The 27888-nt window shown below is 43.8% G+C and overlaps 1 protein-coding gene across 3 annotated transcripts in view; it reads right to left on the reverse strand.

Annotated features, from left to right (window-relative positions):
* PRR5L (proline rich 5 like) overlaps positions 1–27888 on the reverse strand; it is a 96502-nt gene that overhangs the window by 18446 nt on the left and 50168 nt on the right. For all 3 annotated transcript variants that reach the window (XM_023185528.3, XM_026454071.2, XM_023185531.3), the window contains 3 exons: positions 22177–22234; positions 16300–16391; positions 232–372 (listed from right to left, as the gene is read on the reverse strand). In XM_023185528.3, the coding sequence (XP_023041296.1) occupies positions 232–372; positions 16300–16391; positions 22177–22234 (291 nt within the window). The remainder of the gene's footprint in view (positions 1–231; positions 373–16299; positions 16392–22176; positions 22235–27888) is intronic.

Here is a 27888-nt window from a genome sequence, read left to right on the forward strand (position 1 = left end):
CTTGGCACCAAGCACAGCACCAGGACCTAACAGGTGCTCAGTGAATGCACATCAAATGAACGAATGAATGAATGAATGAACGAACGAACGAACACAGGCCAACAAACTAAATAGTAGTTAGCCAAGCTAAGGTGCTCTGGTCACTAGGTTCCTTCCCCCTTATCTCAAAAAGGCAGTCTCTTCCCTCGCTCCCTCCCTTGGCCTTGGGGCAAGTCTCCAGCACAGCCTCACCTGCAGGATGAGCAACATCTGGACAATGGACGAGGGCAGCTTGGACTGGGCCAGCAGCAGCAGGTCACCCAGCTTCACCTTCAGCAGGACCAGGTCTCGGAAGCCCAGCAGGGAGATCTGGCGGATAGTCAGCTCCTGGCCCTAGAGAGAACAGAGAAGGGAAGGCTGTGAGGTGAGATCTTACTGAATCTGCCACCGATCATGTGAAGCTCAAGACAACACATGTTTATATAGCACCAAAGATGTGATGAGGCATCTGCAAGGGCCAGTGTGTCTTTCAAAGAGCCAAAGACCAGGCTCCTCTAGAATTAAAATGTCGTTAAGATAAGGCATGACTCAACCTGCCTACCTAAATGACCCAAAGACAATACAAGGCACATATGATCGGGGCCACACTATTATAAGTGCTATAAGTGGTTGGGAAGGAGAGAAATTCGAGAAAGATGGGAGAAACAAAGAAGAAGATCAATACTACCTCCCTACATTCAAGGCTGTTTTCCCAACTTCATCTATAATACATCTGAACACCTATCATACAAATAAAGAAGAAAAACACGGGACCTCTTAGATTGTTGTATAAATACCAACAATTGAGGAAGAAAAATAAATAGGAAAGTAGGAGGAAAGGGATTTGTTCAATTGTTGGGATGCGGTAGGGAGCAGAAGGTGAAAATAATAACTATCAATAAGCTAACATGTATTAAATTCTATGTGCCAGGCATGATTCTACATAGTTTAGATGTAAACAACACATGTAATCCCCACAACCACCCTTTGACCATTATAAAACTCATTTCACAGATGAAACACCCAAACGCCCAGAGAGTTACTATAATTCAACCAAAGTAGAGCTGCTTTCAAACCCAAACTTCTTGATTTTAGAGCTCCTCAAGTTCCCAAGACCAAAAGAGAAAGGAAGGTACATTTTCAGACTCTCCTTTGCACACATATATACAATGCGCACTAAAACTCAGTTGCTCTTGGTAGAGCCAAACCCATTTCACAGATGAAACATCCGAAAACCCAGAGAGTTACTATAATACACCCAAAGTAGAGCTGGGTTTCAAACCCAAACTTCCTGATTTTAGAGATCCTCAAGTTTTTCAAGAACAAAAGAGAAAAGAGGGTGCATTTTTCAGACTCTCCTTTGCACACATACATACAAATGCACACTAGAAGTCGGTTGTTCTTGGTAGAACCAAAGACATCATTAGGGTACCCTCCCAAGCTGACGGAGCTTTAAGGATGTTTTCTATTTCCTGCAACTCCATAGAGTTTTATAGAAACATGGTCAAGAGTGGTTTTGCTATCTCCATATCCCCTGGTCCCCCACATCCAACAGATACACACAATCACTACCTTTCAATAACATAAAAAATTATAGAGCTCACATTATGTTGAGTGCTTTAAGTTATCTTAAAATGAGAGACTTTGATTGGGTTTTTATTCCTTCAGTATCTTTTAAAAGTTGGCCAGTTGGTACTACCTCTGTTGGATGGGTTGATGGACAGAGATGCTAAGACAACAGGAGAGAGCCAGCATTAGGCAGCATTATTCTGGCCAGGTCCTGGCTCTTGGTCCTGTGTGATGCTGGAAGCAGAGGAGACATAACCAACTTTTTGTTCACAACCTTCCAGGGGAGTGAACAATAGAACTGTCTGATTTAAACTACAGATTGTGGGAAGACAGAAAAAGGAAGACTGGGGCAGGCAACCTTCTAGAAATTAGAACAGCAATTCTGGTGGGAAGGAAAGACTGCAAGGCAAAAGGAAACAATTCTAGGACCTCCTGCTCCAACAACTGCCAAATCACTTTCCAGAACTGATTTTCTAGGAATTCCCTAGAAGGTCATCAAGGCATCCTGAAGGACTCTTCATTCCCCAGAACTGCACTCCAAATAGACAATTATTTTGCCTTACTGGTTTTGGTTTTGTATTTACATCATAAAACATTTAAAGGCAAAGATTAAAAGAGATCGGAAAAAAGGGCTTAAGGTAAAGTTACAAGTCCTCTTCATCTAATCTCTTATTCTCACTCCATACTGGTAACTGCTCCTTGAGGTTTTTACTTATATTCTGGATTTCTCCAGAAAGCTCCTATATCCACAAAACCACACATAAAACCTTTAAACCCACACAGATATTATACCCCTCCTACTGTTCTGCAGCTTGCTTTGGTTCACTTTGTATATTTTGGAAATCTTTTCATACCAGCACATATTGACCCACCTCACTCTTAAGGCTGCGTAATATTCTACCACTGTATGAACACACTCTGTGTAACCAACCATCTCCTGACCAAGATGCTTTCATTTGCACACGTGTGTGTGTGTGTTTCAAACATATTTATCCATCCTATGTTGGGCATATTTTCTCAGCATATCCAGATTATTGTCCTGCAAAGGAAAATTGCTCAATCTAAATATGCCTTTTAAAAGTCTTTTAAAAAATACTGCCATGTTGCTCTCCAAAAAGACTGCATCCATGTGTACTCCCAGCAACAGTGTATAAGAGAGCCTACTGTCTCACACCAACTGGGAGGATTATTTCTTAAGTAGGATGATTAGGAAAATACATGTCATGACCCCACTTAGGCAACTCTCACGAGTTGTGCCCACACTTCCATAACAGTGCCAGTATATGGTAGATATTCATCCATAACAGTGCCAGTATATGGTAGACACTCATCCATAACAGTGCCAGTATATGGTAGACACTCAACAGTCATCCACTGTCAACTCATCTGCTCAGCCCATGACACAGGAAAACCACGTCCAAATAACTGGATTATCTGCTGTGATTCCAACACATTTTATTGTACAGAGAATAGTAATCATAATGATATTGATGATGATGATGACAATTGTTAAGCCCTTACTGTATGTCATATGCAAAATTAAGTGCTTTTCATGTATTATCTCACTTACTCTTCTTAACACTCCTGTGAAACAAGTTTTATTATTTTCTAGAAGAAAACCAAGGCTCAGAGAGGCAAAGTTATCTTCCCAAGAATATCAAGATGATAAGCAGCAGACTGAGGACGTGAACCCAGGTCAGTGACTTGGTTTGGATATTCGTCTCCTCCAAATCTCATGTTGAAATGTTTTCTCCAGTGTTATAGGTGGGGCCTAGTAGTAGGTGTTTGGGTCATGTGGGCGGATCCCTCATGAATGGCTTAGGTGCCCTCCCCTTGGTGATAAGTGAGTTCTCAGTTAATTCACATGAGAGCTAATTGTTTGAAAGAGCCTGGTGCCTCTTCCCCCATCTCTTGCTACCTTCTCTCATCATGTGATACACTGGCTTCCCATCACCTTCCACCATGGTTATAAAAGTTTCCGGAAGCCTCACCAGGAGCAGTTGCTGGTACTGTGTTTCTTATACAGTCTGCAGGACTATAAGTCAAATAATAAACCTTGTTTTTTTTCAAAAAAAAAAAAAAAAATTACCCAGTCTCAAGTATTCCATTATAGCAATGCAAAATGAACTAATACAGAAAATTGGTATAAGGAGTAGAATGTTGCTAGGAAGATACCTGAAGGTGTGGAAACAGCTCTGGAACTGGGTAATGAGCAGAAGTTGGAAGAGTTTGGAGGGCTCAGGGCTCAAAATATGACAAAAAGACAAAGGAAGGTTTGGACCTTCTTTGAGACTAGTTAAATGGTTATAACTAAAACACTGATAGAAATATGGACAGTAAAGGCCAGGCTGAGGTGTTCTCAAATGGAAATGAAGAAGTTATTGGGAACCAGAATAAAGATCACCCTTTTTATGCCCTAGCAAATAACTAGTCTGCATTGTGTCCATGCCCTGGGGATTTGTGGGAGGTTGAACTTAAGAGTGATGACTTAGAGTGTCTGGTAAAATAAATTTCTAGGGTGGGTGCGGTAGCTCACAACTGTAATCCCAGCACTTTGGAAGGCTGAGGTGGGCAGATCACAAGATCAGGAGTTTGAGACCAGCCTAGTCAATATGGTGAAACCCTGTCTCTACTAAAAATACAAATATTAGCCAGGCGTGGTGGCGGGCACCTGTAATCCCAGCTACTTGGGAGGCTGAGGCAGGAGAATCACTTGAACCCAGAAGGTGGAGGTTGTAATGAGCTGAGATTGTGCCACTGCACTCCAGCCTGGGCGACAGAGTGAGACTCTGTCTCAAAAAAATTCTAAGCAGCGAAGCATTCAAGATGTGGCATGGCTGCTTCTAACAGCCTAAAATCAGGAATAGGTGTAAAGGAATGACTTAAAGTTGGAACTTATAATTAAAAGGGAAACAGAGCATGAAAATTTGGAAAATTTGTAGCCTGGCCATGCAGTGAAGAAGGAAAAGGCATTTACAGGAGAGAAATACAAGAGAGCTGTGGAACAATCACTTCCTAGAGAGATTTGCATGATTAAAAGGGAAACAGGTGCTGATAGCCAAGACCACAGTTTTAAAAAGGCCTTGAAGTCATTTCAGAAACCTCTGGGAAAATCCCTCCCATTACACGCCCAGAGACCTAAAAGGAAATAATGGTTTTGGAGGCCACGCTCAGGGGATGCCCAGTGCTACCTCAGGATACTGCTCCCCACATCCCAGTTTCTCTGGCTCTAGCAGTAGCTCAAAGTGCCCCAGGTACCATTCCAGCTGCTACTCTGGAGGGAGCAAGCTATAAGCCTTGGTGGCGTCCACATAGTGCTAAGTCTACAGGTGCACAGAGTGCAAGAGAGAAGGAGGCTTTGCAGCTTCAACCCAGATTTCAGAAGATGTATGGAAAAGCCTGGGTGCCTAAGCAGAAGCCTACTGCAGGGGTGGAGCTCCCACAAAGAGACTCCACCAGGGCAGTGCCAAGGGGATATGTGGGGTTGGAGCCCCTGACACAGTCCACAGAGGGCCACTTCCTAGTGGAGCTGTGGGAAGAGGTTGCTGCTCTCTAGACCCAAGAAGGGCAGAGCCACCACCTTGCACCCTGAGCCTGGAAAAACCACAGGTACTCAACTCCAATCTGTGAGAGCAGACCCAGGGGTTGGCACCCTTCAAAGCCACAGGGGCAGAGCTGCCCAGGGCCTTGGGAGCCCATCCTTTGCGTCAGTGTGCCCTGGATGTGGAACTTGGGGTCAAAGACTATTTTGGAGCTTTAAGATTTAATGTCTGCCAGGAGGCTGAGGCAGGAGAATGGCGTGAACCCAGGAGGCTGAGCTTGCAGTGAGCCAAGATCGCACCACTGTACTCCAGCCTGAGCAACACAGCAAGACTCTGTCTCAAAAAAAAAAAAAAAAGGTTTAATGTCTGCCCTGCCCTGTTGTGTTTCAGACTCAAGTGGGGCCTGCTGTCCCTTTCTTTTGGCCAAATTCTCCCTTTCGGAATAGGAACGTTTACCCGGTGCCTGTGCCACCATTGTATCTTATAAGTAAATAACTTGTTCTTGATTTTACAAGCTCATAGGTACAAGGAACTTGCCTTGAGTCTCAGATGAGACTTTGAACTTTTGATTGAGTTGATGCTGGAACAAGTTAAGACTTTAGGGGACTATTGGGCAGAAATGATTGTATTTTGCGATGTGAGAAGGACATGAGATTTGGAGTACCTGGGGCAGAATAATATGGCTTAGATATTTGGTCCCTCCAAACCTCATGTTGAAATGTGATCTCCAGTGTTGGAGGTGGGGTCTAGTAGAAGGTAGAGTCATGGTGACAGATCCCTCATGAATGGCTTGGTGCCCTCCCCTTGGTAATGAGTGAGCTCTCACTCTTTTTTTTTTTTTTTTTTTTTTTTTTTGAGACAGAGTCTCACTCTGTCGCCCAGGCTGGAGTGCAGTGGCCGGATCTCAGCTCACTGCGAGCTCCGCCTCCCGGGTTTACGCCATTCTCCTGCCTCAGCCTCCTGAGCAGCTAGGACTACAGGCGCCCGCCACCTCCCCTGGCTAGTTTTTTGTATTTTTTAGTAGAGGCGGCAGGATGGTCTCGACCTCCTGACCTTGTGATCCGCCCATCTCGGCCTCCCAAAGTGCTGGGATTACAGGCTTGAGCCACTGCGCCCGGCCGAGCTCTCACTCTTTAGTGAGTTTTCACTCTTATTAGTATGAGAGAGCTAGTTGTTTTAAAAAGTCTGGCACCTCCTCCCCATCTCTTGCTTCCTCTCACCATGTGATACACTGGCTCCCCTGTTGCCTTCCGCCATGAGTGAAGGCTTGCTGTGGCCTCACCCGGAGCAGACGCTGGCAACTACACTTCTTGTTCAGCCTACAGAACCATGAGCCAAACAAGCCTCTTTTCTTTATAAATTACCCAGTCTTGGGTATTCATTTATAGCAACACAAACAGACAAACACAGTCAGTCATGAGCTAACTCAGCAGCTCATGCTTTGAACCACTTTGTTCCTCTTTGGTGCTGCTCCCCCCCACCCCCCCTCATTTCTTACCCAGATTATTCTGTTGCCGTCACTTCTTCATATGAAATACCTGTAGTTATTTGGGTCTAGACTGGGCCTGGGTAGTTACAGCACTCACCTGGAGAACATGACGGATTTTGCCTTTGGGACTTCTGAGCCCATGGTTAAACATTACACTCTCAGAAGAAAAGGCCTCGATTTATAAGCGACCAGTGGGGCATGTTGAATTGGTACCTAGTACTTCCTGTGTTTAAAGGTGAGCTGAACCGGGCCAAGGACAGCAACATGCCACGACCATTTATGTTAGAACTGGCTCCAATATCCCAGTCTCTCAATATCGAAATTCTTCCCCAGCATGGGTGAGGGGCAGGGGGCTTTATCTTGAGAACTCCTTGCTGGTTTCCAACCCATAAATTCTTTTTCTAAATGCAGAATCTGGCCTTCGATGTAGGCAGAAAATACTTTTAAGGGATGGTGTGGGGTACCTGGTTTATACCAACCTGATTAACTTGCCACATAAACAAGTTAATCATTGCTTTCTTCAAGGATCATTTGGGGCCATTAACCAGAGCACTGGCTTGTTACCAGGCCTTAGCCATCTCTTAGGCCCACAATGAATCAGAGAAGGAATTCACGCTAATCCAGAATTGGCTTTTCTTTTCTTGTTTTAGGCTTGGGGATGGGGGGAAAGCATAAGAAAACCAAGCCTGTCTCCTCACAACCTACATCCTCCAAAAAAATAACAGTGCATATCCCTGTTACCCAAATGCCATCCAGTTTCTCTAGGCTAAGCACCAAGGAAAAGTAAAGCCTAAGAGCATACAGTCCCATAAAACGATAAATATGTGAACCTGATCAGCTGAGAGCAAAAAGGAGGAGGAAGGCACAGTTTGCCTCCTTCTGGGTATGCTATATACCTTTGATGCCCATTTGCTACAGATCTTCACCACCTCCCTGGAATATTCCCTGTCCACAGTCTGAATTTGGACATGCCCATCTCACCCATACCCAATTCAGCTAATTGAATAAAGCAGGGTTAGCACATGTGAATGGTCTCAGGAGTTGACAGGAAAAGAGAAGCCAGCAAGGTTGGGGCCATGGCAAACTCAAGAAGAGAAGCAGAATTCAAGTCAGTCAGTGGGGAGTGAGGAGGTGAACAGGGGAAATATTAATTTTTGCCAGATCTTACCATGTTTCAAGAGAACCAAAACAGAGCTATCCTTAGACCCACATGTCTGGGCTCCTGCCTGGCTCTGAGCTTTTAAGACCCTCCCCCCATCCCCTGCCTCCACGTTTGCCCTCTTGACTATATTGGGGCTATGTCCACCCAGATCCTGCATTCTCCATTCTAGAACCATCTGGACACCTGCACCCTGGAATTCCCTACACAAAAGGCCTGAAGAGAGACCCAGGGTCCTTTGAAATGGTGGTACCATGTTGCTGTCCTGGATCTGGTTCAGCTTGCCTTTAAACACGTGAGGCAGCTGGTTCTAAGATGGCCAAATAGGAACAGCTCCAGTCTACAGGTCCCAGCGTGAGCGACGCAGATGGGTGATTTCTGCATTTCCAGCTGAGGTACCGGGTTCATCTCACTGGGGCTTGCTGGACAGTGGGTGCAGACCATGGAGTGTGAGCTGAAGCAGGGTGGGGCATCGCCTCACCCAGGAAGCACAAGGGGTCAGGGAATTCCCTTTCCTAGCCAAGAGAAGCTGTGACAGATGGTACCTGGAAAATCGGGACACTCCCATCCTAATACTGAACTTTTCCAATGGTTTTAGCAAATGGCACACCAGGAGATTATATCCTGTGCCTGGCTTGGAGGGTCCCACGCCCATAGAGCCTTGCTTACTGCTAGCACAGCAGTCTGAGGTCAAGCTGCAAGGAGGCAGCGAGGCTGGGGGAGGGGCGTCTGCCATTGCTGAGGCTTGAGTAGGTAAACAAAGCAGCCAGGAAGCTCAAACTGGGTAGAGCCCACCGCAGCTCAAGGAGGCCTGCCCGTCTCTATAGATTCCACCTCTGGGGAGAGGGCATAGCTGAACAAAAGGCAGCATAAACTTCTGCAGACTTAAACTTCCCTGTCTGACAGCTTTGAAGAGAGTAGTGGTTCTCCCAGCACAGAGTTTGAGATCTGAGAACAGACAGACTGCCTCCTCAAGTGGGTCCCTGACATCTAAGTAGCCTAACTGGGAGACACCTCCCAGTAGGGGCTGACTGACACCTCATACAGCTGGGTACCCCTCTGAGACGAAGCTTCCAGAGGATCAGGCAGCAGCATTTGCCGTTCTGCAATATTTGCTGTTCTGCAGCCTCCACTGGTGATACCAACCAGGGTCTGGAGTGGACCTCCAGCAAACTCCAACAGACCTGCAGCTGAGGGTCTTGACTATTAGTAGAAAAACTAACAAACAGAAAGGACATTAACACCAAAACCCCATCTGTACATCACCATTATCAAAGACCAAAGGTAGATAAAACCACAAAGATGGGGAGAAACCAGAGCAGAAAAGCAGAACATTCTAAAAATCAGAGCACCTCTTCTCCTCCAATGGAATGCAGCTTCTCGCCAGCAACGTAACAAAGCTGGATGGAGAACAACTTTGACAAGGTGACAGAAGTAGGCTTCAGATAATACACTTCTCCAAGCTGAAGGAGGATATTCAAACCCATTGCAAAGAAGCTAAAAACCTTGAAAAAAGGTTAGATGAATGGCTAACTAGAATAAACAGTGTAGAGAAGACCTTAAATGACCTGATGGAGCTGAAAACCATGGCACAAGAACTACGTGACACATGCACAAACTTCAGTAGCTGATTCGATCAGGTAGAAGGGTATCAGAGACTGAAGATAAAATGAATGAAATGAAGCAAGAAGTTTGAGTAAAAAGAAACGAACAAAGCCTCCAAGAAATATGGGACTATGTGAAAAGACCAAATCTATGTCTGATTGGTGTACCTGAAAGTGATGGGAAGAATGGAACCAAGTTGAAGGAAAACACTCTGCAGGGTATTATCCAGGAGAACTTCCCCAACCTAGAGAGGCAAGCCAACATTCAAATACAGAGAATGCCACAAAGATACTCCTCGAGAAAAGCAACTCCAAGACACATAATTGTCAGATTCACCAAAGTTGAAATGAAGGAAAAAATGTTAAGGGCAGCCAGAGAGAAAGGTCAGGTTACCCACAAAGGGAAGCCCAACACTAACAGCAGATCTCTTGGCAGAAACCCTACAAGCCAGAAGAGAGTGGGGGCCAATATTCAACATTCTCAAAGAAAAGAATTTTCAACCCCGAATTTCATATCCAGCCAAACTAAGCTTCATAAGTGAAGGACAAATAAAATCCTTTATAGACAAGCAAATGCTGAGAGATTTTGTCACCACCAGGCCTGCCTTACAAGAGCTCCTGAAGGAAGCACTAAACATGGAAAGGAACAACCGGTACCAGCCACTGCAAAAACATGGCAAAATGTAAAGACCATTGATGCTAGGAAAAAATTGTATCAACTAATGAGCAAAATAACCAGCTAACATCATAATGACAGGATCAAATTCACACATAACAATATTAACCTTAAATGTAAAAGGACTAAATGCTCCAATTAAAAGGTACAGACTGGCAAACTGGATAAAGAGTCAAGACCCATCAGTGTGCTGTATTCAGGAAACCCATTTCATGTGCAGAGACACACGTCGGCTCAAAATAAAGGGATAGAGGAAGATCTACTAAGCAAATGGAAAACGAAAAAAAAGCAGGAGTTGCAATCCTAGTCTCTGATAAAACAGACTTTAAACCAACAAAGATCAAAAGAGACAAAGGCGGCCATTACATAATGGTAAAGGGATCAATTCAACAAGAAGAGCTAACTATCCTAAATATATATGCATCCAATACAGAAGCACCCAGATTCACAGAGCAAGTCCTTAGAGATCGACAAAGAGACTTAGACTCCCACACAGTAATAATGGGAGACTTTAACACCCCACTGTCAACATTAGACAGATCTGTGAGACAGAAAGTTAACATAGATATCCAGGAATTGAACTCAGCTCTGCACCAAGCAGACCTAATAGACATCTACAGAACTCTCCACCTCAGATCAACAGAATATACATTATTTTCAGCACCACATTGCACTTATTCCAAAACTGACCACATAGTTGGAAGTAAAGCACTCCTCAGCAAATATAAAAGAACAGAAATTATAACAAACTCTCTCAGACCACAGTGCAATCAAATTAGAACTCAGGATTAAGAAACTCACTCAAAACCACTCAACTACATGGAAACAGAACAACCTGCTCCTGAATGACTATTGGGTACATAACGAAATGAAGGCAGAAATAAAGGTGTTCTTTGAAACCAATGAGAACAAAGACACAACATACCAGAATCTCTGGGACGCATTTAAAGCAGTGTGTAGAGGGAAATTTATAGCACTAAATGCCCACAAGAGAAAGCAGGAAAGATCTAAAATTGACACCCTAACATCACAATTAAAAGAACTAGAGAAGCAAGAGCAAACACATTCAAAAGCTAGCAGAACACAAGAAATAACTAAGATCAGAGCAGACCTCAAGGAGATAGAGACCCAAAAAACCCTTCAAAAAAAATCAGTGAATCCAGGAGCTGGTTGTTTGAAAAGATCAACAAAATTGATAGACCACTAGCAAGACTAATAAAGAAGAAAAGAGAGAAGAATCAAATAGACACAATAAAAAATGATAAAGGGGATATCACCACCGACCCCACAGAAATACAAACTAGCATCAGAGAATACTATAAACACCTCTACACAAATAAACTAAAAAATCTAGAAGAAATAGATAAATTCCTGGACACATACACCCTGCCAAGACTAAACCAGGAAGAAGCTGAATCCCTGAATAGACCAATAACAGGCTCTGAAATTGAGGCAATAATTAATAGCCTACCAACCAAAACAAGTCCAGGACCAGATGGATTCACGACCAAATTCTACCAGAGGTACAAGGTGGAGCTGGTACCATTCCTTCTGAAACTATTCCAATCAATAGAAAAAGAGGGAATCCTCCCTAATTCATTTTCTGAAGCAAGAATCATCCTGATACCAAATCCTGGCAGAGACACAACAAAAAAAGAGAATTTTAGACCAATCTCCCTGATGAACATCGATGCAAAAATCCTCAATAAAATCCTGGCAAACCAAATCCAGCAGCACATCAAAAAGCTTATCCACCATGATCAAGTGGGCTTCATCCCTGGCATGCAAGGCTGGTTCAACATATGCAAATCAATAAACGTAATACAGCATATAAACAGAACCAATGACAAAAACCACATGATTATCTCAATAGATGCAGAAAAGGCCTTTGACAAAATTCAACAGCCCTTCATGCTAAAAACTCTCAATAAGTAAGGTATTGATGGGATGTATCTCAAAATAATAAGAGCTATTTATGACAAACCCACAGCCAATATCATACTGAATGGGCAAAAACTGGAAGCACTCCCATTGAAAACCGGCACAAGACAGGGATGCCCTCTCTCACCACTCCTATTCAACAGTGTTGGAAGTTCTGGCCAGGGCAATCAGGCAGGAGAAAGAAATAAAGGGTATTCAATTAGGAAAAGAGGAGGTCAAATTGTCCCTGTTTGCAGATGACATGATTGTATATTTAGAAAACCCCATCGTCTCAGCCCAAAATCTCCTTAAGCTGATAAGCAACTTCAGCAAAGTCTCAGGATACAAAAGCAATGTGCAAAAATCACAAGCATTCTTATACACCAATAACAGAGAGCCAAATCATGAGTGAACTCCCATTCACAATTGCTTCAAAGAAAATAAAATACCTAGGAATCCAACTTACAAGGGATGTGAAGGACCTCTTCAAGCATAACTACAAACCACTGCTCAGTAAAATTAAAGAGAACACAAACAAAAGGAAGAAGATTCCATGCTCATGGATAGGAAGAATCAGTATCGTGAAAATGGCCATACTGCTCAAGGTAATTTATAGATTCAATGCCATCAAGCTACCAATGACTTTCTTCACAGAATTGGAAAAAAACTACTTTAAAGTTCATATGAAATGAAAAAGAGCCCACATTGACAGGACAATCCTAAGCCAGAAGAACAAAGCTGGAGGTATCATGCTACCTGACTTCAAACTATACTACAAGGCTACAGTAACCAAAGCAGCATGGTACTGGTACCAAAACAGAGATATAGACCAATAGAACAGAACAGAGCCTTCAGAAATAATGCCACACATCTACAACCATCTGATGTTTGACAAACCTGACAAAAACAAGAAATGGAGAAACGATTCCCTATTTAATAAATGGTGCTGGCAAAACTGGCTAGCCATATGTAGAAAGCTGAAACTGGATCCCTTCCTTACACTTTATACAAAAATTAATTCAAGATGAATTAAAGACTTAAATGTTAGACCTAAAACCATAAAAATCCTAGAAGAAAACCTACGTAGTACCATTCAGGACATAGGCATGGGCAAGGACTTCATGACTAAAACACCAAAAGCAATGGCGACAAAAGCCAAAATAGACAAATGAGGTCTAATTAAACTAAAGAACTTCTGCACAGCAAAAGAAACTACCATCAGAGTGCACAGGCAACCTACAGAATGGGAGAAAATTTTTACAATCTATCCATCTGACAAAGGGCTAATATCCAGAAACTACAGAGAACTTAAACAAATTTACAAGGAAAAAACAAACAACCCCATCAAAAAGTGGGTGAAGAATATGAACAGACACTTCTCAAAAGGAGACATTTATGCAGCCAACAGACACATGAAAAAATGCTTACATCACTGGCCATCAGAGAAATGCAAATCAAAACCACAATGAGATACCATCTCACACCAGTTAGAATGGTGATCATTAAAAAGTCAGGAAACAACAGGTGCTGGAGAGGATGTGGAGAAACAGGAACATTTTTACACTGTTGGTGGGACTGTAAACTAGTTCGACCATTGTGGAAGACAGTGTGGCAATTCCTCAAGGATCTAGAACTAGAAATACCATTTGACCCTGCCATCCCATTACTGAGTATATACCCAAAGGATTATAAATCATGCTGCTATAAAGACACATGCACACGTATATTTACTGTGGTACTATTCACAGTAGCAAAGACTTGGAACCAACCCAAATGTCCATCAATGATAGACTGGATTAAGAAAATGTGGCACACATATACACCATGGAATACTATGCAGCCATAAAAAAGGATGAGTTTGCGTCCTTTGTAGGGACATGGATGCAGCTGGAAACCATCATTCTTAGCAAACTATCACAAGAAGAGAAAACCAAACACCGCATGTTGTCACTCGTAGGTGGGAACTGAACAATGAGCTCACTTGGACTCGGGAAGGGGAACATCACACAATGGGGCCTATCATGGGGAGGGGGGAGGGGGGAGGGATTGCATTGGGGAGTTATACCTGATATAAATGATGAATTGATGGGTGCTGACGAGTTGATGGGTGCAGCACACCAACATGGCACGTGTATACATATGTAACAAACCTGCACGTTATGCACATGTACCCTAGAACTTAAAGTATAATAAAAAATAAAATTAAATTAAATTAAATTAAAAAAAAAAAAAGAAAATGTGGCACATATACACCATGGAATACTATGCAGCCATAAAAAAGGATGAGTTCATGTCCTTTGTAGGTACGTGGATGAAGCCGGAAACCATCATTCTGAGCAAACTATCGCAAGGACAGAAAACCAAACACCACATGTTCTCACTCATAGGTGGGAATTGAACAATGAGAACATTTGGACACAGGGTGGGGAACATCACACACTGGGGCCTGTCGGGGGGTGGAGGGAAGGGGGAGGGATAGCATTAGGAGATATACCTAATGTAAATGACGAGTTAACGGGTGCAGGACACCAACACGGCACATGTATACATATGTAACAAACCTGCACGCTGTGCACATGTACCCTAGAACTTAAAGTATAATAATAATAAATAAATAAACAAACACAGGAGGCGCCAGGTACTGATTCAACATGCCCCTTTGTCAACTTACAAATCCAGGCCTTTACTGTAACCCCCCTTCCAGTAGGGTTGCCGGATAAAACACAGGATGCCCAGTTAAATTTGAACAGTTTTTCAGTATAAATGTGTCCCAAATATTGCGTTATTTGCTTACATATGCAATTCAAATATAACTCAACATCCTGTTTGTTTGTTTATTTATTTGGAGACAGGGTTTTGCTCTCTCTCCCATGCTGAAGTGCAGTGGTACAATCTTGGCTCACTGCAGCTTTGATCTTCTGGGATCACATGATCCTCCTACTTCAGCCTCCTCCCTAGTACCTGAGACTAGACACGTGCCATCATGCCTGGCTAAATTTTTTTAATAGAGATGGGTTTTCATCATGTTGCCCAGCCTGGTCTCAAACTCCTGGGCTCAAGTGGTCTACCCACCTCAGCCTCCCAAAGTGCTGTGCCCAGCCAACATCCTGTATTTTTATATGCTTAATCTGGCAACCTTATCCCCACGTCTGTCTTCCTGAGAGAAGACTCATTGATGGCTGATGGGTGACTACTGCAAGGAAGGGGAAGGTTTCTGCAGGCTACAGGACAGAGGCTTCTATCTGTACTATCTTACTGGAAATGTTATGGGGTGGGTCTAACATGGAAAATGGAATCTATAAGCCTAACCTCCCAGGTTTTAGATATTTGACATATGTTTTCAGCAATTCAAAATTCCTTTAAAACACTGTTCAGACCAAACAGTCCACGTGGGCCTTGACCTCTGGCATAAGGTCATTCTACCCATTGCTTAATGGCTGTGTTCCTCTGCATACGACACCCACACTTCAACAATACCTAATTACATATGAAGCCTCAACCACAGTGGGAGGAGAGAAGAGTGAGTACACTGCAGCTTAAGTGAGAGAGACATGTATTTTGGAGAGGAACATCTACAGGTCAACCTTCCTTAGGGGTGGCATCGACCTGGCAGTGATCATCGTGGTATTAGCTCTACAGAGACAAGGGGGCAAGGATATCAACACAAATGTAGAAGGAGTGGAGGCCACAGAATAAGAATACTAGAGGTGTCATTCATATTTTACTCTAAATTCCTCGTTTTGCCGGAGATACGATGGAGCTATGCTCACAGAAGATAAATGACTCTGCCCAAACCCACACTCTTGAATCTAAGTCTACAGATTCCTAGTCCAGCGTTCTTCCTACTAAATCACATAGGATCCCTTACAGAGGAACACAGAATGTTACTCCTTTTTCATGATTTGAAGGCAACAACAAACTTGCTTTAAAATTGTGCTTCAAAAAAAAAAAAAAGGGGGAGAGAAGAAAGAAAGAGGCAGGGGAGAAAGAAAGAAAAGAAAGAAGAAATCTCCCTTCCCCCCAACTTCTCTACTTTTGAAAACTAAGAAAAACAAACCACTCCAAGAATATAAAGACATACTCAAAACCAAGAGGGTAACAAGAGCCTAAAAATTGCTAGTTATGCAGGCACTCTTCTTCACTTGAAGTTAGGCACTAAATATAGAACCAGAGAGCCCTTAAAAGATCTCTAAACTCCTTAACCAATGCAAGTGCCCAATCTCCAAGTTTTCTCCCGTTTACCAGGAGGCCCCAGGCTGCAAAGGCCAGGAGAGAAGACAGACTGCTGAGGATGGCAGGAAGCGTTCCCCAGTGAGACTAACCTGAACTGGATAAAATATTGCCTGCAGGGTAGGGAGAGTCTCAGTGAAGAAGTGGTCCCAGACTTCAGCCAGAACCTCAATGCGATTTTCACCTACAAGAGGGCGAGAAGATGGGAAGGGAGGAAGAAAGAAAAGAATTTGTCATTATTTGTAGAAGAGGCCAGAGGACAGTTCCACATAAAATGTCAAGTTGCACATGCTAACAAACTTGCAGCCAGGAGCTATTAAAGCCCAGAGAGCAGAGGTGTGGTACTGCAGGATCTTCATTCCAGGCTAAGACCAACAGAAATTCTCAGGGCAGAAATACATTCCGTCTCACAAGGATGCATGCATTGATCTTAGCTCACTGGTCTTACCAATAAGTAATCTAAACTTACCAGTCTTCACTAGTAAGACTCTGAATGGGAGATGCAGCATTAGGTGTGGGGAGGGAAGAGAGCACATTACTTACATTTGATCTACAAGGTGTTACTATAGTAAATGTAGGACTGGGTGGGAAAATCCAATGGAAAATATGCAAATATGCCTTTCCATCCTCCAATCCAGAAAAGGGAGCTGACATCTTAAAATCACACAGTAACTGTTATCACATGAATGGTTACAACATTATCCAGCACAATGCTAGTTTACTCACCTATAAGATATCTCATGACTAGACTCTAATACCCCCGCTTTACAGGCTCAGAGAGGCCAACTAACTGCCCCAAAGTCAAACAGCTCAAAGGCAGAGCTGTGATTCCAGAACCCATGCTCTTGGCCAGGCTAATCCGGGAAGATCATGTGCACAGCTATATACTGTTTTGTTTTCTTACTCATTAAGACACTGGGTTTATTCTGGGTTTCAGCTGTCAATGGAGAGAGGCAGAAAGAGGATCTGGAAACTGTTTTCTCCACCCACTTCTTTTTTTTTTTTTTTTTTTTTGAGACGGAGTCTCGCTCTGTCACCCAGGCTGGAGTGCAGTGGCCCGATCTCAGCTCACTGCAAGCTCCGCCTCCCGGGTTCACGCCATTCTCCTGCCTCAGCCTCCCGAGTAGCTGGGACTACAGGCGCCCGCCACCTCGCCCGGCTAGTTTTTTTGTATTTTTTAGTAGAGACGGGGTTTCACCATGTTAGCCAGGATGGTCTCGATCTCCTGACCTCGTGATCCGCCCGTCTCGGCCTCCCAAAGTGCTGGGATTACAGGCTTGAGCCACCGCGCCCGGCCTCCACCCACTTCTTTACAGTAACTGGGAGGGCAGCATTCTCTGAAAAGGCCCTCTGCAAAACACAGCACCTGACTTCTGGTGCTGTCCCTACTTACTCCTAGGATCAGGAAGCCTAAGCTACAGCCAAGTGTCCCTGCTACCCCAGGCTGGAGCACACAGGTCACCCAATACCATCGGAAGGCTGTGTGAGGAACTCTGCACCTCCAGGAAAGACAGGCCCTAGCAGAGAGAAGCCTGCATAGCAGTTGCTGTTTAATGACCTAGATATCAGAGCTGATATTGGTCACTGCCTCAGCTCATCCCAAGCAGAGAAACTGGGTCAGCCAAGATTAGACACTGAGAGACACGTTTGGCAAGACACTGCCAGTTCCACTGAATAAATCTTGAAAGATTCATTTGGCACCGTCTATTAATTTAATGGGCAATAAAAGCAGTGGCTGGGGAGAGAGAATAGAACAAGGGCATGACTAGTAGCCAGCAGGTCCAAAGATGTGCAGATTTTGAAAGGTCAGGGTGAAATTCACAGGGGGAAAATGCAAATCCAGGGCACCCTCAACCTTCCTGTGCAAACCACTGATCACACTTTATTGGAACGGTTTATTCACTTCTTCTCTGTCTTGTCACTGGAATGGGAGTGGGAATGGGGCCCTGCCTGTCTTGCTCATCCCTATATTGCTAGTGCTAAGGATGGTGCAGCCACTTCAATAAATCAATCTTTTAAAAGCTTTCCTTGAATGGATGGAAAGTGCCAAGTGTATAGATTTTTGCAGATACTGGGACTGGTGAGTGGAAGAAGGTTACCATTTAACCCAAATATGGGACAGTGTAGAACAGGACTTAATAGTTAGCATGAACATTTTCCTTTGCTCCTAGGATAAAGAAAACCTGAATAATATGATCTACACAGCCCAGGAAAATCCATCTCCTCCTTCTGGGTCTTGATCCTCTTCTGTATTCCTGTTGGCCTTTGAGCTCTAATTATCCCTCTTGCAGTCAGCCTTCTCTGTCATGCCACAGGACCTTTGCATGTGCTGGCCCTTCTGCCTTGACTGCTCTTTCTCTCCCTTCTTTACCTAACCTACTTTTGTTGATCTTTCTAGTTGCAGCTTGAACATCACTTCTAGGAGAAAGTCTCTCCCCAATGGTCAAACCACTCTGCTACAGATTGTATTCTTAGTACTTGTCCTGGGTACAGTTTTATACTTGGTGATGATTTGATTCATGTGTGAGCTCCAATGAGGGCCTGTAATGCTGTGATGGTTTCTCCGACTCCTGACTCCCCAGCACCTAGCAACGTACTGGCTCATAGTAGATAATCAAATAAACATTTGATAGAAGCAGTCAGTATCCTCTTTCAAACGTGGGCTATGCTGTTTCACTGCAGGGAGGAGGAGGGGGAAGTCTAAAAGGACCATCTCACATACTGAGTCATCCTGGTTCCTAGAACCAAGGTGAACTCCAGCACCTGGATAATGTACCCCAAATGGTAAAAGGTGACTCCAGCTTCTCTGTTGATGTCCCTTATCTTAAGCCTTCTACAACCAAGACAAGCACAGAGCCTGTTGATCTGAAGGAAGGGAAGAAGAGAGAACCTTACAGGTCAGCACTGGTGCCTACTTACTCCCCCTTTCAGTGCCAAGACAGGATGCTCGTTGACACACAAGGTAATTCTGCAACCTAGCAGCAGTAAGACGCCTCCCAAGAACCCAGGTCTAATTGCTGGCTGCAAACTTCAGAGAGTAATGGAGGTTTTGGAAAGTGTTCAGAGAAGAACATCAGACAGACACAGACACAGCAACAGGGCAGCCCTGGGGGAGAAAGAGTTAAAGAACGCAGGTGTCTTCCCTTCCAGAAACAGCCCATAAGTCAAGGACTTAGCTCCCTGCAAAAATGAAGGGGGTTGGATAGATAGTTCTAGATGACTGTCCCATACATCTGCCCTCTAATGTAACACAGCAGTTTAGGTCACCAGAAGTACATAGGTAAGTGTCAGAAACTTCCTAAGACTCAAGGTCACTAAGGCTCTAGAAAAGATGAACTTATTATGGCGTCTTCTGCTCACAAAAGAGCAACAAGTGGGTATGAACAGCCACCTGTCTTTTCTGCAGCAGTAAAGAAGGGGTGTGTGTATATAGACATGTAAGTATCTAAGCAGAGATGTCAACAAAGAGGAGTTTGTTCAGTGCCTGGACATATCATATTAATTGTTTTCAAACTTTGTTTTATAGCAAGAGAATCCTTTTATCCAAACAAAATTTTTCTTGGAGTTCTAATACATAAAATTAAAAAGTAGAGATGCCTGGTTGAAGACGGCAGAGTCCCTTAAAGGCTCCCCATTCACTGTACAGAAAAGACCCCAACACCCAGAACTCCAGGACTAGAAGAGACTCAGAGAGAATACCCAGGCCTGGTGCTCTCAAGCCACGCCAGGGCAGGGGCATAGAATGTGGGATGAACTTTGTTCATTCTGTCTAGCCCCATTTCTCATTTTTCACTCTGAGTGTATCTATGATGAGGGTTATTTGGGTGAGAGACATTCAACTTTCTCTTTTAAGGGCATTTGAACCTCTGGTTTTATTCAGTATCTTTTTCACAGAGCTGTTTTTCCACATTTCCTGGAGCTTGTAATAACTCCCCAGATAACATACATACAACTTATGTGACTAGGGACAATGTTTCTTTCCCTTCCCTTTACCAGGCAGTTGTTTTCCACGTTTTTGTACTAACCTGACTCCAAAACACAAAAGAGGGCCGGGCACAGTGGCTCATGCCTGTAATCCCAGAACTTTGGGAGGGCAAGGCAGTGGATCATTTGAGGTCAGAGTTGAGACCAGCCTGGCCAACAAGGTGAAACCCCTATAAAAATACAAAAATTAGCCAGGCATGGTGGCAGGTGCCTGTAATCCCAGCTACTCAAGAGGCTGAGGCATGAGAATCGCTTGAACCTGGGAGGTACAGGTTGCAGTGAGTCGGGATTGCGCCACTGCACTCCAGCCTGGGCCACAGAAGTGAGACTCTGTCTCAAAAAATAAAAAAAAATGCAAAAGAGCCACTAAATTCTTAAGCAAGTCACCTAAGAATAAGCCCCTTCCTTTGACACGTGAGAAGATAAAGCAAATGCAGCATGCACATACAATGGAATATTAGCCTTAAAATAAGAAGGGAATCCTGTCACATACTACAACGTGAATTTGAGGACCTTATGCCGAATGAAACTAAGCCAGTCACAAAAGGACAAATACTGTATGATTCCAATTATAAGATGCCTAGGGTAGTCAAAGCATGGAAACAAAAAATAGGATGGTGGCTGTCGGGGGCTGAGGAAAGGGGGCAATGTTGGGAGTTGTTCGATGGACATGGAGTTTCCGTTTTGCAAGATAAAGTTCTAGAGATCTGTTACACAACAATGTGAATATAAGTAACACTACTGAACTGTAAAGTACTGCAATTATAAAGAGGGTATATTTTATATTGTGTGGGATTTTGTTTAACCACGATTTAAAATTTTTTTCTAAAGGCCTTGGGTTACTGGGTATTTATAAGTTTGAAAAAAAAATAATGTCATTGATGTATTCAAGGGAAGAATGGCTACAGGTTCAGTCAACTCTCAAATGTGCAAAGGTTAATTTCTAACCTCTATTCTTCCCAAGGCTTGGTAAGCATTTACTGTATGCCGGACCTCAGAACTTTCCAGCGTCAGTTTCTCCTTTTCCTCCCTACTTTGTCTTTCTAGGAGCCCCTTTCCTGGACATACTAGTGTCTCTCCCAGGGAATGGAGAGAAACAAAAGGATGATGACATGACACCTAATAAGTCTGGGCCTGGAAGTAAGTTCGATCTATGGGACATTAGGCTGGAGCAGAAAAAAAAGAAGGGGTCCGGTATGTACACCTGCTGTGTGCCAGGTATGGTGCTACACCACTCATGTGCCTTATGTTCCCTACAACCCCCACCCCAATTTATCACTTCAAAAATGATAAAAGCTGAGACTTGGAGAAACCAGTAACTAACCAAAAGTCACCCAAGAAGTAGGTGGCAAGCTAAGATCAAGTCCCACTTCGGTGGGAGCTAAAAGTAGCCCTTGGTAGAGTCATAGGGTTGACCAAATCTTGCCTTTGGAACCTGTTTCCATCTCCATTCAGTTCCTTTCTCTCCTGTCAGTTGGACTTTAAAATCTAAGATCAGGAAATTTCCATTTGTCTATCAAATCATACCCTATTGAGTGAGTACCTGCTTAGCCTAATGTCCCCCAAATGGACAGGAATCCTCTATGACTCCCCAGAAATATTACAAAGGTCTGTAGGAAATAGCTTGGGGCAGACCAGAGGAAATAGCATGGAGGATTCACAGAGTAACTTATTTCTTCAAAAGAGACCCTTAGCCTGCATCCCATTAAACAAACAAACAAACAAACAAACAAACAAAAAAATCCTGAACAAGGTCTCCAAGGAAACCACCCCATCCCACTACATTTTTCTGAAACACAGTTCTGACTTGCAATGCTGTGAGCAGCTGACTCAAATGAAAGTGCTGCCGCCTAGGTAGGGAGGAAATAGACAGGGTGAATCACTCGCTTGGAGTCCGTCACTTCTGGACAGAAGCATCTCAGCTGTTCAGACATCAAAGGCTGAGTCACAGAGGCCCCAATCTACCAGGGCTGTCTTGTACTTGCCTTCACACAGCTTGATCTTCTCCTCCACAAAGAACAGTCCTTTTGCAAGAAGCTGGTTCTGCCAAAAGAGAACAAAGAACATAAGAATTTGGGCAACTCTAGAGCGTGAGTGATGAACCCTCTTCCACTTCCAGTGGGCAAGGGCACAGAGTTCTAGGCACTTGTGTTCTAGCCATGCCTCCGAGTTTAAGAAGCCTTTTTTCCTCTTGGAAGGCCAAAGCTTCAGGAGAAGACAGTAAGACTTCCCATAGCAAAAGAGCAAGTGAGATAAGAGGCAAACCCAACCGCCACCCTCATCCCTCAGACCAGGAAAGAGGCATGACACAGCTTGGATGAATTCGCTATTGTTGACACCCAGTGTCCTAGAGGCCCTTAGTGATCTAAATTCACAAAAGGGAGCACTGAGGCAATGGGAAACCATGCAGAAATAACATATTTAAAAAAACATAAATTTAGGGCTTCTCACACTAGCATGAAAGAGACTGCGTGCAAAATCTTACGCAGCAGTGAATATGCATCGGTCGATGAATGTGTACATGGGAAATTGTGGAAAGAGAAAAGTAAAGTCTTCTTGCAACTGCAACTAACAATTGTTGAGTGTCCTGTCTACATCATAAGCTTTATATCCTTCATCTCATTTAATTCAGTCCTATCAAGTTGGTGCTACCGTCCTCACTTTACTGATGGTCAGTGAAGAGACTTGCTCAAGGGAGACAGACTTGGTCTTGAGTCTGTAAGCCATGTTCTTTCCACTCCACTTCACTGCCTTCCAGCAAGTCTTCCCACCCAGACCCCTTTCTTCCCTTGAAAGGCTACAGCTGGCCACCTAAGACCTGGAGCAGCCTCTCTGCAAGTCACAGAAGCTCAGAGATCAATGACGGGCTGGTGTCTTTACACTCATGTCACATTATTAGATTAACAAGGCCTATGATTATGGGAGAGGCAGCGGCAAAGGTAATAATGTGTCTTACCAAAGGACCTAATGCATTCTTTAGCCTTCTCCTTTATAAAACCCTAGACCCTATTGCAATGATAAAAGAAGCATATGCAGCAGAGTGGAAAGAACTTGGGTATCAGTTCAAGTTCCAGTCAGCTACATTCTGGCTGTGCGATTTTGTATTTAATTTCCCTGAGTCCCAAGCTCTTCCTCTGTAAAATGGCATACTAGCAATACCATAACATTCTTCATTATAATCATTATAAACACATTAATCATTATAAACACATACACACAGTATTTTATGTCCTTAGTAATCAGCATTGGTGGTAGCAATAGTAATAACTGCTATCTCAGCCCAACTTCCCAAAAGGAGTGGGAGGCCGAGAGTCAGTAGTGAATGGGCCTTTATAAAATGTACTAATAGAACATTTTATCAAAGGTACTATCCCATTTCTGCAATGGATACACATTAAGCAAATTCACACTCTTATTAGGATTTACAAAATACGACCTAATTTGAGAAAGTAACTGGTCACCATGTAGTTCTTTTTTTTTGAGATGGAGTCTTGATCTGTCACCCAGGCTGAAATGCAGTGGTGGGATCTTGGCTCACTACAACCTCTGCCTCCCAGGTTCATGCAATTCTCCCACCTCAGCCTCCCATGTAGATGGGATTACAGGCACCAGCCACCATGCCCACCTAATTTTTGTACTTTTTTAGTAGAGACGGGGTTTCACCATTTTGGCCGGGCTGGTCTCGAACTTCTGACCTGAAGTGATCTGCCCACCTCTGCCTCCCAAAGTGTTGGGATTACAGGCGTGAGCCACCACAACCAGCCACCATGTAGTTTCAAGATGGCAGATAGAATACCAAATCAAAATTACAGTGACACCATATAGGAATACACCAACTTTGTTAAAGAAGAAAAAAAAAAAAGCAATTCCTTCACAAAGAACTGTGAAACACACAGGCAATAAAGACAAAGCCCTAACCTGTTCTTTAGCTTCCAGCCAAGTTCATGAATCCCAGCTGGGTCATGGCAAGACTTTCTGGGTCAGAAAGCAAGAAAATACCCCAGCACCAAATTGACATCTTGTGACAGCTGAGCTGGACATGAGTGGTCTGTGGAGGTATGTTCAAATGGCAACCACTCCACCTGAATACTTCTGAGCACAAATCTCAATTGTGTCCTGCAGTCTCCGCCTGGCTGGTCCCTTACACCTAGTCCAGGCAAGGTTCTCAGAACGTCCCCTTAGCATTCTGTGCACGGGCTCCTGAATGCCATTCTTCTCAGCACTTCTAGTGTCAACACTGATGTCCCAGGCTTCTATTAAAACAACTTTCTTAACCCTCCCTAATTTCACATTTCTGAAATCCACCTATAGAGGTAATAGAGATCGCCTCTGTGATGCAATTTTCATCATGTTGTTCTATCACTATAATTACCTACATGGGGGGAGGATAGGGGGAACTGAGGCATGGACAGAAATAAAAACCTAGTCCAGGTGATAGTATGAGTTAACAGAAATTAATTCAAACCATTCATCTGTTAGAATTTTAGGTCCTTAGGAGTGAGGGCATGTCTTATTTAATATCCTTGGCTCCTGGTATAGTACCTAGAACATAGTAGGTACCTAATAAATATTTACTGAATATATATGCTGACTATTTTAGTGATAAAAATCATTTTTTATTTTTAAGAAGCCAAGATAAAAGACAGAATATTTTTAAGAAGAATAAGTGCTATAGGGTCCCTAAGTTTGTTGCCATTTTCTTCATCTGAATTAGAAAATCATTTGAAAATTACATTGTCCACATCTTATGGAATAAACCTTAAAACATGGCCTGGATTTTCCTTTCTCCTTTCAAGGTCTTCTCCCTTCAAGGAGCCATTAGGAAAAAAAATCTTTCTTATATATTTTCAAGGAAAAGTAATTATTCCTATATTATGGAGAAATGATAAAGAAAATACTCCTTTAAAACTTCTCACAATACACAGCATGGAAATTCTATAGCTTAGACCAAAATAAGAGAAACACAAACTTGAGGTTAGAAGGGGTCTTAAGAATCATATAGACATTCTCTCCTCTCCCCAGTCCTATGGTCAAAACCAATTGGTCACACACATTTTGATGATATTTAGTGGATCCATTTCCATTTTCCAGGAGGCTACAGTACCTTTCAAAGGTATCTTGAAAATCCTTATATAACTCCCTGCTCCCAGGAGTCTGTAGATTTTGCTCTTACCTTATAGTTGTATAAACTGAGGCTAGAAGTAGGGTCTCCCTCTCCACAATTCCAATAAAAGACATGAGAGTGAGGCTCAGTCTCTCTACTACTCATGTTTTATTCGGCACACACTATCAGAGTAAGGATCTTTTGAGTTAGCCAAGCCCCAGGCCCCTCTTCACTGGGGAACCACTGCCATCCACCCAGTGGAGGTGTGCCCATTCATTTATGCTCCAACATCTGAGCCACAGCTGCATCTTCCAGCTTTGCTAATGGGTCTCAAACTGAACCCCAAATCTCCTCTCTAGAGAATTTGAGCCCCAAAGGGTCTTGCATTCTTAAGGGCCTTGTACTCTGAAAGCCTCCACTTGTGGTTGAGTGCTCTGCAGTTGCCATCTTTGATTCTTAGTATTTTTATCTTTGAATTTGTGTTTTATAAGTGAACATGCACGGGCATCTAAAGCCTCAGCTCACTTATGGTCCTGCCTCCTCACCACCTCCCCAGGAGGGATTTTCAGGCACCTACACCTCACCCCTGCTGCCTGGGCTCCATCACCAGTGTCACCCTACTCCCAAGGTGCTGACAGAGTCATGTTGGTGGAGGCCTCTGCACCGGTACAGGGAGAGTCAGGACTGGGCATGTGCCCTGCAATGTCTTGGGGAGAGGCATAGTGCCAGCCATCCTGCACTCCCTGGACTGGCAGTGCTGCAGTGCAATTGCTGCTGACTCAACGGGGACCTCTCACCCACCCTCCATCTAGGTACCAAGAGTGCCCAGTGCAGACATGCAATCTCCTGGGGACCCCTGCCCACTATGAGCTGCAGTGGCAGGCCCATGGGAAGGGGAGATTGGCATCCCTACACCAGTCTGGTTAGTAGAGTTATTTTAGAAGAAGCCAGGGACACCAGTGTTGACATTAGAGGTAGTGAGAAGAAGGGCATTCAGGAGTCCTTGCACAGAATGCTGAGTACCCACATGTTCCTTCTGGACTGGCCTCTGCAAATTATGACGCTCACCCTGTCACTTCACCTAAAGATATGCCAACTTAACATCTGTGGGGCTTAAGCCTGCTCAAATGGGTTGAAGGCGGGGCGAAACCCAGCCTTGGCTCAGGCAGCCATCTTGCATTGTGTGTTCTTCCTAAGTGTCCAGTCTTCCAGGACCTCACCTCACAGTATTCCCATCCCCTGATGAATGCCTGACTCCAGAAGTTTCTGAGTGTTTGCTGGCTGCTGAGCTGTAGTGACGGAGCTGTATGGTAACAGAGCTGGAGAAGGCCCAAGTTTCTCTTGTCCCACTCCTTGCCTGATGGCACCAACCCCCCACCACCTCCCCAGGCAGAAAACTAAGCCAAAAACGGTTACTAAATAGTAACCACCCAGGAAGCAACTTGGGACTTGGAACTGGGCCCATTGTTACTTAATGCATCCTCTCCCCACCCCATACATGAACTTGGACACAGTCAAGTCGCACTCTAATGAAGTGGCAGAGGAGATGGAAGTGAAAAAGAAAAACAGCTGACATATCTGTTTTTCCTAAGACATATAAAAACGGGCTGCAAACAGAAAAATGAGGCTTAGCTAGGAAAAATGTAAACAAGATGTGTGGGGAAAGGCATCTAAAACCACCAGTCTTCAATGGACAGGAAAGACCCGGCCCCTCCCGGGTCATCGCAGAGCGAGTTGGAGGAATGGGCAGAACAGAGCAGAGGGTGGCCGTGGGTGGTGTGGGGCTACCGACGATGCATGCCTCCTGCCAAGCAGGCACCTTCCCAGCCCGGTGGGAGGGACCCAGATGAGATGGGTCACCAGGGAGAACCCCATCTTCCCAGCAGGAAGAACTTTCCACGGAGACCAGGAAGCAGGAATTCCGTAAATGCTAAGGCTGCTAGCTACCGTCCCTTTTAATGTTTTAGGGGTGGTGATAATGGCAGTAAGAATGCCAGTGGAGTCAGTTATTGGTTTTTACTCAGTATCAGACACTGTCTTACGGTCTTTTGCTGCCTTCTCACATTTTACTTTCACCACAACCTATCCACTTTTTACAAATAAAGAATTTGAGGCTCGAAGAAGCAACTAGCAAATGTGAGACCAGACTTTGCACCCAGGTTGGTCTGCATCCAAAGCCCAAATCTTCCCCCTATTATATTCTTCTGGTTTACTTAGCAATAGTAATAAAAATACTGATACAAATACTTATCACTTGTTGACTGCTCACTATGTAACCAGACACTTTTTATACGTCACCTCACTTAGCAACCACATCAACCATATGAAGTAGGTCCCATGATTCCACCTGGATTACTATTAAGAGAACAGATGATCAGAGAGGTTAAGTAACAAGGCTGAGGGCACACAGCTAGTCAGTGTCCTAACAAGGATTAGAACCCAGATCTACTGGTAGAAGGGTTGGTGCTTTTAGACATCATGCTTTCCTGCCTTAGAGAGGTTTCTTATGTCCTTGCCCAGAGAAGAAAGTAGATGGGATCCGTTACAGATTCAGATACTGGGGCAGTTGGCTTGGCAATCTCAGGCCATGTAA

The sequence above is a fragment of the Piliocolobus tephrosceles genome, chromosome 13, assembly GCF_002776525.5.
Source record: "Piliocolobus tephrosceles isolate RC106 chromosome 13, ASM277652v3, whole genome shotgun sequence".
Lineage (NCBI taxonomy): Eukaryota > Metazoa > Chordata > Mammalia > Primates > Cercopithecidae > Piliocolobus > Piliocolobus tephrosceles.